General features: G+C 50.6%; 6 protein-coding genes across 6 annotated transcripts; 3 read left to right on the plus strand and 3 right to left on the minus strand.

The window, feature by feature from the left end:
* Positions 1 to 212: 212 nt before the first annotated feature.
* N7519_002753 (TMEM199/VMA12 family protein) lies at positions 213 to 1,132 on the minus strand (the record flags this gene model as incomplete). The annotated part of the gene is made up of 2 exons (XM_057289531.1): positions 213 to 773; positions 875 to 1,132. The coding sequence occupies 2 exons, from the start codon at positions 1,130 to 1,132 to the stop codon at positions 213 to 215; spliced, it is 819 nt and encodes a 272-aa protein (XP_057150733.1).
* Positions 1,133 to 1,291: 159 nt separating this feature from the next.
* Positions 1,292 to 2,189, plus strand: N7519_002754 (tubulin-binding prefolding complex subunit PAC10; the record flags this gene model as incomplete). The annotated part of the gene is made up of 4 exons (XM_057289532.1): positions 1,292 to 1,316; positions 1,431 to 1,671; positions 1,786 to 2,019; positions 2,091 to 2,189. The coding sequence occupies exons 1-4, from the start codon at positions 1,297 to 1,299 to the stop codon at positions 2,187 to 2,189; spliced, it is 594 nt and encodes a 197-aa protein (XP_057150734.1). The 5' UTR covers positions 1,292 to 1,296.
* Positions 2,190 to 2,678: 489 nt separating this feature from the next.
* On the minus strand, positions 2,679 to 6,919 carry atg26 (uncharacterized protein; the record flags this gene model as incomplete). Its single annotated transcript, XM_057289533.1, has 3 exons — positions 2,679 to 2,945; positions 3,010 to 5,577; positions 5,630 to 6,919. The coding sequence occupies 3 exons, from the start codon at positions 6,917 to 6,919 to the stop codon at positions 2,679 to 2,681; spliced, it is 4,125 nt and encodes a 1,374-aa protein (XP_057150735.1).
* Positions 6,920 to 7,982: 1,063 nt separating this feature from the next.
* Positions 7,983 to 9,000, minus strand: N7519_002756 (DNA-directed RNA polymerase I subunit RPA34; the record flags this gene model as incomplete). The annotated part of the gene is made up of 3 exons (XM_057289534.1): positions 7,983 to 8,129; positions 8,188 to 8,728; positions 8,792 to 9,000. The coding sequence occupies 3 exons, from the start codon at positions 8,998 to 9,000 to the stop codon at positions 7,983 to 7,985; spliced, it is 897 nt and encodes a 298-aa protein (XP_057150736.1).
* Positions 9,001 to 9,343: 343 nt separating this feature from the next.
* grc3 (uncharacterized protein) lies at positions 9,344 to 11,979 on the plus strand (the record flags this gene model as incomplete). The annotated part of the gene is made up of 4 exons (XM_057289535.1): positions 9,344 to 9,380; positions 9,440 to 9,966; positions 10,023 to 10,334; positions 10,393 to 11,979. The coding sequence occupies 4 exons, from the start codon at positions 9,344 to 9,346 to the stop codon at positions 11,977 to 11,979; spliced, it is 2,463 nt and encodes an 820-aa protein (XP_057150737.1).
* Positions 11,980 to 12,334: 355 nt separating this feature from the next.
* gua1 (GMP synthase (glutamine-hydrolyzing)) lies at positions 12,335 to 14,221 on the plus strand (the record flags this gene model as incomplete). Its single annotated transcript, XM_057289536.1, has 5 exons — positions 12,335 to 12,405; positions 12,506 to 12,993; positions 13,055 to 13,534; positions 13,587 to 13,790; positions 13,857 to 14,221. 5 exons carry the CDS (start codon positions 12,335 to 12,337, stop codon positions 14,219 to 14,221), a joined length of 1,608 nt encoding a protein of 535 aa, XP_057150738.1.
* Positions 14,222 to 14,474: the final 253 nt, after the last annotated feature.

Below are 14,474 nucleotides of genomic sequence, written 5' to 3' on the forward strand. Positions count from 1 at the left end.
TTCTGCCACTTATATCTCGATCTCAAGTGAGATCGAACCCTCTGATGAGCACTAATGATCGCACAGCATCCATACCCGTTAGATTAATGACAGCGCGTTGTAGCTTTAGGGATAGAATACCAAATGCAAATCCATCCAAGTCTCCTAAAGAGGGTAGCACATAAAAAGTACATCAATGTAGTCATTATTATTGAATACTATACAAATACATATCAAAGACTCCCAACATCCTCACCATCCCTTCCCTTCTCCCACTTCTCCCTAACCCTCCTCCTAACACCCCCATTAACCCCTTTCCCCCAAATTTCCTCTTTCTCCGCCCCAACCTCAACACCTTCATCCACAGCTTGTTTCTCCTCCCCAACCGCCCCAATAACAACCTTCCTTTCCCTTACCCGCCTCTCTTTAACCCTCGCCCGATCCACCTTCCCAAGATACGTCCAATACAAAAACGACTCCGCAACAGCAACACTCAGCGCCGCAAATAGCCCAAGAAGAACCTTAACCGCCTCGCTCGCCAGGATCTGCGACGTCGGGAATTTCGTCAGCGCCGCGTACACGCTGAAACCGGTCACCAACACCGAGATGAATATGCTAGACACCAGCGAGATTGTAAGCGTATCCTCTTCTACGCGGCCGTCGGTTGTGTAGGGCGATGTGTGTGGATCCGCGTGGTCGGGGTTAGGTTGGTAGTTTGGGTTTAAGAGTCGGTTGTAGGATTCTTGTTCTGTTGCTGCGAGGAGACGTGCTTTTGATGCGAGATATTCGGCACTCTGTATTGTATAGATTATTAGGATATGCTTTGTATGGATTTTATATATCCGAGGAAATGAAAGGAAGGGATGGGATGGGATGTTGTGTATAGACCACGTACGGGCTCTGGCTTCTTTGGCGGCGGAGGAACGTAGACTTTCGTGCCGCGGAGGAGGGAGCTGAGGACTGTTGGGCTATGAGAGACATGCTCCTTGTATTCAGTGTCTGTTTGGAGGCATCTGGCGAGGCGGATCAGTTGCTCGTGGGCTATCGGGCCTTGCGCTTCCAGCGTGGTAGGCAAATCTAGCTCCTCGCGGCGCGCAGCTGGAATGACTTCGAACGCGGCGAGGATGCGGTCTGTCGTAACAAGCAGGACCATTATGATACAAAATCAATAAATTAAGACAATTAAGCACGAATCCATTGAGGAGCAGGTCAGTTCATAGGGGGAGATAAAGCGGAACCCCCCCCAAAAAAAGTGGCAGTTAAGCTCCTCCCCACATCGTCATATCTTCCTCTCTTCTCTCTTCACACATCTCGACCATGGCAGACTCAAAGAAGAGGTAAAGTAAATTCCCAATTCTTATTCTACTCAAATCCGCTTCTAGCTTCCAAGCCCCAACCTCAATCCCATGCCCGCATTCAAAAAACCAGGAAAACTAACCCCTCCAACCCAGCACGGTAACAACACAAACCAACCCGCGCGGGATCCCCGTCGCTCCCTTCGTCGACAATGTCAGCGACTACGTCTCCTCCCGCGAGGAAGTCGAGCCTACCCTCCGCTCCTTCCAGGAGATGATCTCCAAGTACCAGTTCATGGAGGTGAACACCCAGCGCCGGGCCCAAGGTCTGCGCGAGAAGATCCCCGATATCAAAAAGACGCTGGAGATGGTGCGGTTCCTGCAGCTGCGCAAGGAGGTAAATATCCCCCGCGTCTTCTATTCATATGCGATTCGGAGAAAAAAGTGATTCGTGGAGCATGCTTTGGAAATCGGAAATATCAATTCACTAACACTCACTGTGCCTGTCTAGTCCAACCCTGACTCAGACCTCGAGACTAACTTCGAACTCAATGATACCCTCTACGCCCGGGCTGCGATCTCGCCTGCTGATGCCGAGGAGGTCTACCTCTGGCTTGGAGCGAATGTCATGTTGGCGTACCCGCTCGGCGAGGCGGAGACCATGCTGGATGAGAAGCTCAATGCTGCGGAGTCGAGCTTGAAGAATTGCGAGGAGGATCTGGAATTCTTGCGCGAGCAGATTACGGTTAGTTTATTCCTGCGAGAGACGTGTGGGTGGGATATTGGCGCTTTTGCTAACGCGCTTTTGACTTGCAGACATTGGAGGTTGCCACGGCGCGTGTGTATAACTGGGACGTTGTAGAAAGGCGTAAAGATAAGGCTGCTGGCAAGGGTGAAGAGGAAACGGAAAAATAAGAAGCGCCCTGGTGGCTGAATGTGTTTTGGAAGGGATTTATGGGATATTATAAAAATGTTGCCAATGTCATCGATCATGAATGGTCTATTATCTTCCAGGTCAAATGTCAAGGCCAAAAAATAAGGAAATCATAACGCATCATGGAAAATCATGGAAACGAAGTAGTGGATATTAGAAGAATAGGCTCTAAACCAAATGCCGTATGCATAGAGAACGGGAACAGAGCAAAAGAGACGCATGTCATGATTCGTGAACCTTGGAGGCAATGGAAAATCGCCAAAAAAACAAAAAGAGAAATAGAACGCCCCCAAATCCCCCAATCTTCATGAAGCTTGAGCACACTACCTTCACTATGAACATCTCCTAGTCCGCCTGTACAGCATGTCGTTGGGCACAGGGGATCTGAGGATAGCGAAAGATGTTGGGAGTGCGCTGGTGTGTCTCAAAACAAAATCCAAATACTAATCATTCAACTCGGGAAAACATATTCATTGGAACATGTTGGAACCTAGTCTGTCGGCATCTGAAGCAGCTCGCTCACGCACCCGCTTCGAGATGTCAAAGCCAGTTTCATCACCGACAAAGGTCCACTCCTCAATATCATCAAGGTCGTCATCACCCCCATCCGGGGAGGCTTTAGCTGTGGGCGTAGGAGAGAACGGGGTTGACGAGGCAAGCGACTTTTGCCGGGCCAAGGTCTTAGCGTATTCAAGATCGCGATAGAGGGCCTGGATTGCAGTGGCCACACCGTCTTCCTAAACAAGGAATATCACATTAGCACTCCATCCATTTAGGCTGCGTAGTCTTGGAATAACTCACATTTCGGATCTGGATGCCCAGATTTCGCGCCTTTACAATCATACGTTCGCTGTGCGTTGCCTCCCAGAGAGCCCGCGAGAAGACACTGACGTTCAGTTTCTTCATGCAGATGCCAACGCCTAGATCCTCCACCCGGGAGCCGAAGAAGAACTGGTCTCCGAAGAATGGCTTGACGATGGTGGGGACGCCGGCTCGAAGACTTGCGCCGGTGGTTCCTGCTCCACCGTGGTGGGCTGCAGCATCGATTTGCGAGAAAAGCCAGTCGTGGGGAGCAGATTGGATCTGAAGGATCTCTGGTGGTAGAGGTATCTCCGTCTTCGTACTAGCCGGGTCACCCAGCCTATCAGACCAACCCTTGGAGAGGATGCATCGGACATCTGCTTTCAGGACTGATTCGATGACAGTCCGTGTCAGGGCAGAAGGATCCGAGACCACAATGGATCCGAACCCGATGTACACGAGCTTCTTGCCATCCGCTCTGGCCTGCGCAATGAATCTCGATAGTTCAGTCGGAGGAGTCCAATCTGTGCCCTCATTCAAAAACCAGTAGCCGGTAATGCGAATCCAATCCGGGTAATCGAGGGGCGGGGCCACCACGGACGGCGAGTAATTATACAGGAATGGGACTTTGTTTTGCTGCATCTTGTCCAAAGTTGTGGCCTTCAATCCCAACTCGTTGTTTCGCCAGCGGTTAACTTGCCCCGCGATGGCCTTCCAGAAGATATTGTCGAACATGACGTACGTGATGTAGTTGTACGCTCCACCCATGCGATTCTCCGGTACTGCAAAAGCGTGAGGGTAGGCCCTTGTTCTTGTCCATGGCATGGTGAACCCGCGGAAGTACGGAATCCTTAAAGCCTCTGCAATGTGAATTCCGGCCATGGCGCTCGGTGACTCGATTAGAAGGTCACTGCCCTGACAACCAATCCACGCCGATGATAAAAGATCATCGATCCAACCTCTGAACTTCAATGAAGCTTCTCTGAGGAAGGAATATGTGAACATCCCGTTCTCCACGCAAATTCGCATTAGCTCCGCAGGATCACCGTCAACGGGAGCAAAATCAATCCCGTGTTCTCTGATCCAGGGTTCAAACTCGGCGTGGGTTGCAATCTTCGGTTTGTGGCCCTCCGCAAGCAGTCCCTTGCAAAGCGCAATGTACGGTTGTACATCGCCCCGGGAGCCGATTGTCAGACAGGTAATCCTTAGAGGCTCGGGAGGTTTGAAATTGATAATGGAAGCGCGAGGATCGTCAAAGAATGGATGTATCTCTGATGTATCCTCGGTCAAGGTTGGACGTGCATCATGTTCCTCAGGGCTATCTAGTCTTGCTTCCTGAAGCATGCGGTGTTCAGCCTTAGCTGCTTCAACTTCGTCCCGTTCTTCCTCCGCTAGCAAGCCAGATTCCACCAGGAATTTCACGGACTCCAGATTTTGATGCAATGTGACTGCGCAGTCATCCCGTGAATCCGAGGCATTGAACTCAAAGAAAAGCTCTTCATGACCACGGATGATGACAACAAGTCCATGGTATCCAAAACGGAACCCTTTCTCCTTTTCAACGTTCTCGATGTCTTTGAACGGCAGAATCATTTTGGTCCGAGTACCAGGAATCAGGCTGCGGAAACAAAGCTTTTTCTGACTTATATAAATCTTGCCGTAGAGCGGGAGCACACGATGCAAGTAGGCGTAATAAGTCGCCTGCAGTTTTTCGGTAGGCGGAAGAGCAAAGTGTGCACGAAAGCGATCCCCGTAATTGAATGAACCTTCGTTATCCTCAGGATCAACGTTCTGATCTTCGAGCAATGGCCCTTCCCGCTCACCGTAATGCTTCTGGCCACCAATCCACATGCCAGAGACCTTTTCTATATAGCCCATTGACTCTGTTGCTAACAGCGTACTCATCTGTTTCGAGCGGCTCTTCAAGTATTCCGCAAAACCAGCGGCGCGTTGAAGGGGATATGCGCCCGCTTTGACAAGTTCATTTAAGTGAGTAACCGAGCTCGGCCTTGAAGATTGCATTGGATCAGATTGGCCGGTGGCATATCGCTTGTCTTCTGTGGTTTCATTGTGACCCAGTGTTCCACATGGAGAGCCTGCCGCTGCATCCAGGTCCAGCCGCGCAGATGCAGAGGGAGTCGTATCATCTGAATATCGTCGAATGCTTTCTCCAACATCCAATGAGTGCCCTTGCAGTGTGCGCATAGTGGGCGATTGAAAGACGTCGCTTCTGTGCAGAATCTGACTGGCCGATTCAGTGGTGTCTGTCATCGATTGTATAATCGGCGATGACCCGGTCCCTTGCTCCGCAAATGAGTCTGCCGAGCCTTGATTTTCATTTCCTACGCTGGAGCTTCGCTTGCGTGGTGAATCTTCCACTCTCTGATCAGACACTCGAACGCTGCTGACTGACTGTCTCTTATAGGCAGTACGGCTTGATTCGGGTTGATGTTTGATATAGTGTTGGTCCTGCGCCTCTTTCGTTGCGGTGGTAGCTGATGCAGCGTTAACCAGACCTTTGATGTAGTTGAACGCGTCCTGGCCCGAATCGAAGAATGAGAAGAAATACTTTGAACTGATCAGCAATGAACATAGAGTAATGTTTCGTCCCACAACCTACCTCATCAATTGCATACGTTTCGCCGCTATCGAGAACTCGAATTTTGAAGGTCTCCGCGAAATCGGCCATTGGGCTCTCCTCCAGATCAATAACATTCGCTATTGGAAATGATACTTTAACACTGTCACCTTCATTATGCGTCCGGAAGATGACTTGCTGGAGGGCTTTCACCCATTCCTTTGCACTGGTAGCGCTGTCTGCCCTGAACAAATAAGTCCGCTGATCGGTAGTGACCTGAAAGTCTTTTGCATCACCGTCTTTGCGTTCTGTGAGAGACGCAGAGATCCCATATCGAAGATCGACATGCCCGCTAGGAAAGTAGAGATTGGAGGGATCTGCGTAGTATGAGAGGACATCTCCCTTCAGAGCAAACCAATAGCGATGATACTTAGGGTTCTTGCGGCCGCGTTTGGACAGGTACCCCGATTTTATCGCCACGTTGGACTTCTTTGGAAGGTAGGCGTAAAAGCAGATGTGACCTTCCGTCACATACATGTAGCCCTGAAGAAGCATGCTCTGGAGCAACGAGCAGGCATACTCCACCAGAACTTTTTCAGGCTTTGCAAACTCAAACATCTTCATCAATCGCATAGAAAGAGCGGACGCAGATGATTGCGGTTGGTCCTCCATGGGTTTGTCTGGATTATTGGGCGGCATGTATGGTGTTGCCGATGTCAAATCAAAGTGAGATTGTGCTTCAACCATGCGACTTAGAACTGGGGCTGCTCGCGGTGTCGCACTGCGAGTTCGCCTTAGAGGAGGCACCTTGAGCATCGAGTCGCTTTGGTTCGATGACTCGTTTACCCCGCGTTCTGTATCTGACTTGGGTAACCTCTGCAGAAGCTTATTGTCTGAACATGCTCTTTGGTGGCGACGTCCTCTTTCTTCCAGAACGAGTTTGTTTGGCTCTGAATCCTTGCTTGGCTGGCAGGGGTCCAAGGATGGCACAGGCGGCGTCCGAGATGATGCTTTCCCACTAGTTTGTTCCACCCGCGGTTGTTCTTCCATCTCTCCATCACTATCGCTTGATTCATCAAACCGGGCATGGAAGTCCGACTTAGATCCGACAGCAGCAATCATGGAGAAGAGGGACTGCTGCATATAATGCACGTTGCCGTCCCGTGAACCCATACCTCGCGGCGGAGCTGTGAAATCAAACTGGGCATCATCCCCATCCTTAAATCTGTCTGGCACTCGATCTGAAAATGGACGGTTGGACGAAGTATGTTTCATACTCGCGCTCAACTGCCGGTCTGCCCGGCGTTTGGCATCGTCCCTTAACGGTCTCATCCTTATCTCTGGTATACCAATACAATACAACTGATGCAAAACGTAGGTCAAAGGCGGGAGTAAACGAGATTAGGGCGTGGTGAATCACTAAAATCGGTCGGGCAGTCAGAAGCTCGAGCCAGGTGACAGCCCGGCGCTGATAGGACTATGACGCTTAGGTATGCACTAGTCAAATGGGGAGACCATCAACCGAGCTGGACACCAAGTGACTGTGTCATATTAAAATGTTAGGTCAGGCGCCAGATCTTGATAGGCAGGGTTAATGGTGAACAACGCACGGGATTCCAGGGTCTAGGCCGATAAGCGCTTTGAAGCTCGGACGCCAGATATGGATGAAGCTGTCAAATCACGCTCCAAATCATGCAAGCACCATGATCTATATTGCATAGATCATGGAAATAAAAACAACAAAAAGAAAGTCCAAATCTATCCAGTTCATAGAAATCTTAGATTATGCACAAAGAGAAATATCACCTGGGCTCTCTCCGCATGCATGTGATCTATGACTCCATCGCCCCTTTTATGTCAGCTTGGTGCCTGAGGCAAGATATGTAGATCTTATCTATATTCCATTCTGTGCATGCATCTTCCTTTGTGCCTTTGTGCCTCTTAGGATATCTTCTTATCATTCTTCTAACTTTGGCTTGGTGCTGTAAATTGTTGGCTTTTGTTGAGATACCTGTTCAAATCCCAAAAAAAAAAAAAACAGTTGGTTTTAGCGATGGTTAGGTTAAGCATTTGGGGATCGACCGGCAATTGTTGATCCTAGATGCCATTCGATATTGGATGCCGAATTGAAGTTGAAGCCTGTCAGTTTGTGTAGCAGGAAGCCCTAGCTTAGCGCCGCAATTAGGGTGAAGCTCATTGAATTATACTAGTGCTCCGTCTCATGACACTAATCGGGAAAAAAAAGGCAGTGGAACAGCCAAGATCGTGTAACATTGCTCAAATTGCCCTGCCATAAGAGCTACCAGATGCAAGGTGTGAGATAAGATTGTAGATTGTACATAGTATTGGGGACGTCGTTAAAACAAAGCTATTCTCAAAAACCACTAACGCCAAATCATGCTTTTTCGGACTTCTTCCGCTTCTTTTCCTCCTTGTCCTTGTGGGACTTCTTAGACTTCTTCCGGCTTAGACTATCATCCTCCTCCTTCTCTTGTGAGTGCTTCTTCGACTTCTTCCGAGGAATGGCCGCAGCTTGGGGGGGCTTCATCCCCAGCCTCATCGTGATCAAGCTTCCTCTTCCGTTCCTCTCCCTTCGGAACCTTGAACGAAGGCACCTCAGCCTCGGATTCCGAGCTAGATCCAAGAGTCTCTGGGGGCGCACTGGTTGTCCCCACAGGTCGGAAGCGCATCTTCAAGTTCTTCGGCTGTGGCCGGGCTGGCTTGACATATTTGCGCAATTCTGCCACTACGGCATCGGTGTTTTCCGATGTGCTTGGGAGACCGATCATTTCTTGGACGTGGTAACTTGGGACGCTGTGAGCTGCTGTCCGATATGTTTGCGTCTTCTCGTCAAAAACAAGTAGCGATTTGGTCGCGGGATCGGTCTCGGAAAGAGCCTCGACTGGGATACCGTAGTTTACACCTTCGTGAGAGATGATCGGTTCACCCTGCATGATCTTGGCCATGCACACCTCCTTGACTTTAGACAAAGGTAGAGAGGCAGGTGCTGTGAGGTGGAGGACTTGTTTGCCGTTGAGGTTGGAGAGAAGGGAGGAGGCTTTGGAGGATGGCGGGGCCTGCTTCTTTGCAGACTTGAAACCCGCTGGTGGTTTGTATGGCTGAGGACCGGAGATTGCAGCCCTATGAGGAAAGGATTAGTTATTATTAGTTACTACCAGAGCTGATAGAGGTATGATCACTTACTTCTTGCCTGAGCTGGAGTCTGGCTTCATTTCGCTGGAATTGTCGGAGTCGCTACCTGAGTCCGAACCTGAGTCCGAACCTGAGTCCGAGGTATCATCTTCGCTTGACTCCTGTGCCTTCGTATGTTTCGTCATTTCTTTCTCTTTTTCGGTAACAAGCTCGGGCGAGGTCGATCTGCTCGAACTGCTGTCGCTGTCGGATGATGCCATGGCGGCTGTTCAATGTGTTGGGCAAACTCGAGGTCGAGACTAGAATGCTTTCGCAAGAATGCGCGGCGTCTGACACACCCAAAATACCACAATATAAATGAAACAGGTCAATGGGGTAATGCACAGGATATATATGCAAAGTTCAGCAAAGCCGATTTCGCAAAATGAATTGGATCGACTTTGAGTGAGAATGCTCAAGTCCTACGATCTTTTTTTTTCTGCTCCGCGGGAGCACGGACCACCCGCCAACTTTTTTTTGCTTATCGGCTTTGGATCGCATTATCGAGGCCATTTTCCTTTCGAACATAAGCTCAAAGCGCGTGCGCTTGAATTGTATAATATCATGGTGAAGCGAAAGGCTGAAAAACAGCAATCAGCTGGTAAGCCCTTTATCAATGTTATATGGCACCAATTTGAAGCTCACATGTCGTTTATCTAGGCCCTGTTAGTGCCGTCGCTGCTTTAGCAGCACGCAGAGCTCGGCAGCAGCAAGCGCAAAGCGCAAATGTACCACAGGATGCGCCACAGGCTATTATTGAGAGCGAGCGGCCCTTGAAAAAGTCACGGCAGTCTCTCGAGGGACCTGAGGCGACCGAGACAAATGAGGAGCGTCATGGTACACGGACAAAGGCAGCAAAGAAACAAGATGAGCCATTGCCCGCAGAGACAACACCGGAGCGCCCAGTAAGAGCTACTCGGCCTCAAAAATCGGAAGTGAAACGTGAAGTGGGGAATACTCCTGGGCACCCCGAAGACGAGCAGTCTGAAAAAGATCAAGTCAAGGATGCAGGAGACATGGATGAGGATGATATTGCGTCTGTTGTGGGTGATGCCGATGGCTATGAATCACCCACAGAAACACCAGCAGAGCTCCAGAATTTCCCTCTATCCAAGGCTCGGTTGAACAAAAGCAACATAATCTACAATGATGAGAGCACACTTTGCGTTCGCATTAAGGAACGGACGGTATGGACGAACCTTCCCGGCTCTTTGAGGTGAATACTGACTCTGGCTTGCCTTAGAACCTGGCGTTGTTAGGCCATTATGATCTCTGGGTCAAAAGAGGTGTAGTCAGTCTGATGGGCGCCAAATTACATCCGTCCTCGCAACTGCATAGAGTTTATGCTCCCTCAACCCACTCTTTGCCGATCATAAAATGTGTTGCTGGAGTCGACGGCGAGGCAGAAGTGGAGATCAAGTCCTGCACCAGCGGCATTTCCCGCCTCCGTGACCTCTCGCCTCTGTATCAAAGGATATGGGCCGGTGAGAACACCGTTGCAGATAAAATCACCCTGAAAGGGGTTGCAAAAGACTCCAAGCGGACTTTTTCGGTGGTATGTTGTCATACTCTACTCCAGATCGAGCTGTGTTCAAAACTAATTGGCGTGGCAGTTGTATACCTCGGCAGATGATTCCTTAAATAGACATATCCGACCGCTTCACCTTGACAAGAAATGGAGTGCATCAATGAAAGCTCTCTCACAACGCCAAGGACAACTTCGGGTCCTAATTTGTGGCCCCAAGGCGTCCGGAAAGTCTACCTTTAGTCGCTACTTGTTGAATCACGTTCTCAGTCCAACGCCCGAGACCGAGAATGGATATACTAATACCGATGGAGTTGCTTTCCTGGATTTAGACCCGGGCCAGCCTGAGTTTGCCCCTATGGGTCAAGTGTATCTCGCACGCTTGCGCTCTCCATTCTTCGGTCCGCCTTTCACCCACCCATCTTTGGACGATTCCCACGACGGTGAAATAGTGCGGGCGCATCATATCGGCGCAGCATCGCCAAAAGAAGACCCTGATCACTACGCACTGTCCGTCATGGATCTTATGGATCAATACCGCTCCTTGCTGGAGAAACATCCCCAATGCCCTCTGATCATCAACTACCCCGGTTGGATCTTTGGACAAGGATTAGAGGTTGCAACTTGGCTGGTCAGATCTCTTGGTCTATCTGATGTGGTATATATGAGTGAAAAGGGCCCATCAGAAGTCGTGGATCCGTTAGGTCTGGCTGCCCAGGAAGCTCGGGTCCCCTTGACAGTCCTCCCATCCCAGCCCACTGATTTCGTGAGCCGATCAAGCGCTCAATTGCGAGCGATGCAGATCCAGTCATACTTCCATATGTCTTATCCAAATGATCTCAGAACTTCGCTTTGGTCAGGTGTACCGCTGTCTCGCACCAGGCCTATTACTGTGGACTATGCTGGTGCACGACAAGGCATTCTGGGAGTCATGGTCATGGGATCCCAGATCAGTCCCGATCTACTGCACGAAACGCTTGAAGGCGCTATCGTAGGAGTCGTGGCAGTGGAATCGCCGAGAGCTATCATGGGTGGGATGGCAACATCAGAGACACCGAATGACGAAGACCATGAGGATATTGACATGGATTCAGCAAACCCAAGCGCGGGTAATTCAGCTGAGCTTTCCATAGCTGACAGCATTGTACGAACATCCGAAAACCTTCCTTACCTCTTTGTTGGTTCTGGCAGTTGCATTCCATTGGATCCCAAAGCGTCAAACTGTCTTGGTCTCGCTTTGGTCCGCTCGATCGATACCTCTTCGCGCAAGCTTGAGCTCTCTAGCCCTGTTCCCTCATCTCACCTAGAAAAAGCCATCGAACAAGGTCACAGCATTGTGCTGGTCCGTGGCCAGCTTGATAACCCGAATTGGGCTATTAGTGAGGAATACTACGCCGCTCGTGCGGCAGAGCGGCGCTATCAGCAATCGACATCTGGGCCGCGGAAAGCTGGAGACTCTGGCAGCGATCAGGCACACGAGCTCGATCCGGCTGAGCATAATCGAACGCTTGCATTGCTGCGAGAGAGGGTCCGCCGGGCGAGCAATGTGCCTTGGATGACTGTCGTGGAAGATAACAGTCGGCACCAGCGTGAAGTTGCTGCGCGACGAGAAAAGTCGCTATGGAAATTGAGGAAAAAGGCCTATCCCGGCAGCGAGAGCGAGGCGGACTACTAGCTCCCACGTATCAAATATATACATAGGAAGAAATCAAATGCAACAGCAGTTTGCACACACAACTTTACTGGTTTCTACATATCGCCCTTGACGTTTCAACTTCGCCTGGGCAGTACTCTGCGGAGCCCCTCATTGGTCACGTGGGCGGAACAGCGGGGCGCTTTTTTTCTTATCGGGAAATTCTCCAGGGCCAAGATTTGGTTTTTTTTCCCTTAAAGAGTCATAGTCCATATACACTTGGAGGCTACTTCTGTTTAGCCAATACATATTGTCGCAATCAATTGCAGTTGATCTGTGGTTGTTTTCGACATCTTCCAACATTTTCACCAAGAGAACTGTGTGACTCAATTTCACAATGTCTGAATCCGAGGTGATTCCTCACAACAGTTTCGACACCATTCTGGTGCTCGACAATGGATCCCAATAGTATGAACCCCCCCGCAGTGGTGATGGCGACTGTACCCTTGTCGGCAACCCTATTTTTTGGTGTTACAATTCGCCGGTTCTAACGAATCCCTGCGTACAGCACCCACCTCATTACCCGCCGTCTACGAGAGATCAATGTCTACTCTGAGATGCTCCCGTGCACCCAGAAGCTCGCCGACCTGACCTGGAAGCCCAAGGGTATCATCCTGTCCGGTGGGCCTTACTCCGTGTACGAGGAGGGTGCCCCCCACATCGACCCCGCCTTCTTCGAATTGGGCGTCCCCATTCTGGGAATTTGCTACGGTCTCCAGGAGATTGCCCACCGTCTGCACGCCGACAGCGTTGTCGCCGGTACCGCCCGCGAATATGGTCACGCTGACCTGAAGGCCACCCGGTTCGGAGGCCATGTTGACAAGCTGTTCGAGGGCCTTGAGGATGCCATGACCGTGTGGATGTCCCACGGTGATAAGCTCTGCAACTTGCCCGAGGGATTCCACACTATCGGCGAGACCAAGAACTCTGAATACGCCGCTATCGCCCACAAGTCTGAGCCCGTGTACGGCATTCAGTTCCACCCCGAGGTTACTCGTAAGTGTTTGGTTGCGTGACTTGTGCTTCTCCTTCGGCTTAGGTACTGACGGGTTCTCAGACACTCCTCAGGGCGGCCAGCTTCTTAAGAACTTTGCTGTCGGCATTTGCGGTGCCAAGCAGAGCTGGACTATGTCCGAGTTCATCGGCCAGGAGATCACACGCATCCGTAACCTCGTCGGCCCTACCGGTCAGGTCCTGGGTGCTGTCAGCGGTGGTGTCGACTCTACCGTTGCTGCCAGCCTTATGACCGAGGCTATCGGTGACCGTTTCCACGCCGTACTTGTCGATAACGGATGCATGCGTCTGAACGAGTGCGAAGTTGTCAAGGAAGTCCTGCAGAAGCAGCTTGGCATCAACCTTACCGTTGTCGATGCCAGCGAGGAATTCTTGGCTGGCCTGAAGGGCGAGCACGATCCCGAGAAGAAGCGCAAGTTCATCGGTGGCAAGTTCATCGATGTGTTCGAGGAGGAGGCCCGCAAGATCGAGGCCAAGAGTGCCGGAAAGGTCGAGTGGTTCTTGCAGGGCACTCTCTACCCTGGTAAGATTATTTTTTGCTCGTAACTCAGCGACTTAAGCTAATATATCTTCAGATGTCATTGAGAGTATCTCATTCAAGGGTCCTTCGCAGACTATCAAGACTCACCACAACGTGGGTGGTATCGCCGAGCGTCTCATGGCCGGTCACGGCCTGAAGCTGATTGAGCCTCTGCGCGAGCTTTTCAAGGATGAGGTCCGCGAGCTGGGCCGCCAGCTTAAGATCTCCGAGGAGCTTGTTGGCCGCCACCCCTTCCCTGGTGCGTAAACCCACACAAATGCCCGCTTAATCAGTCTCCAGATCTGAGAGCTAACATCATCTCTAGGCCCCGGTCTCGCCATTCGTGTCTTGGGTGAGGTCACCAAGGAGAAGGTCGATATGGCCCGCAAGGCCGACCACATCTTCATCAGTATGATCCGCGAAGCCGGTCTGTACGATGAAATCGGCCAGGCCTACGCCGCGCTGGACCCCTCGCGCGCCGTTGGTGTCATGGGTGACAAGCGTGTGTACGCCAACATCATCCTCCTCCGCGCCATCTCCACCAAGGACTTCATGACCGCCACCCCCTACCCCTTCGCCTACGATTTCCTTAGCAAGGTCGCTACCCGCATCGTCAACGAGGTCGAGGGTGTGTGCCGTGTTGCATACGACTTCACTAGCAAGCCCCCCGGTACTATCGAGATGGAGTAGATCTCTAGTATTTTCTTGGTTTAGGGTTTGCTTGTGTTGTGGGGGTTATAATAGAAAAGTTACACTGTCGATACATGTTTAGCTAAAATGATTGGGATGCAGGTTACGAATCCATGTGCATAGAAAGGAATCAAGTTCATTATGTCATATTTTATACTGAATGTTTCATGTAAGATGAGGAGTAAATAACAAATGCAAGGCTCAAAGTAAGAAAGTGACTGACCCCGTGTATAACACTTAAATCGGTCTGGCA

The sequence above is a fragment of the Penicillium mononematosum genome, assembly GCF_028829835.1.
Source record: "Penicillium mononematosum strain IBT 11891 chromosome Unknown utg000002l:1.0-8112719.0:1.0-8118358.0, whole genome shotgun sequence".
Lineage (NCBI taxonomy): Eukaryota > Fungi > Ascomycota > Eurotiomycetes > Eurotiales > Aspergillaceae > Penicillium > Penicillium mononematosum.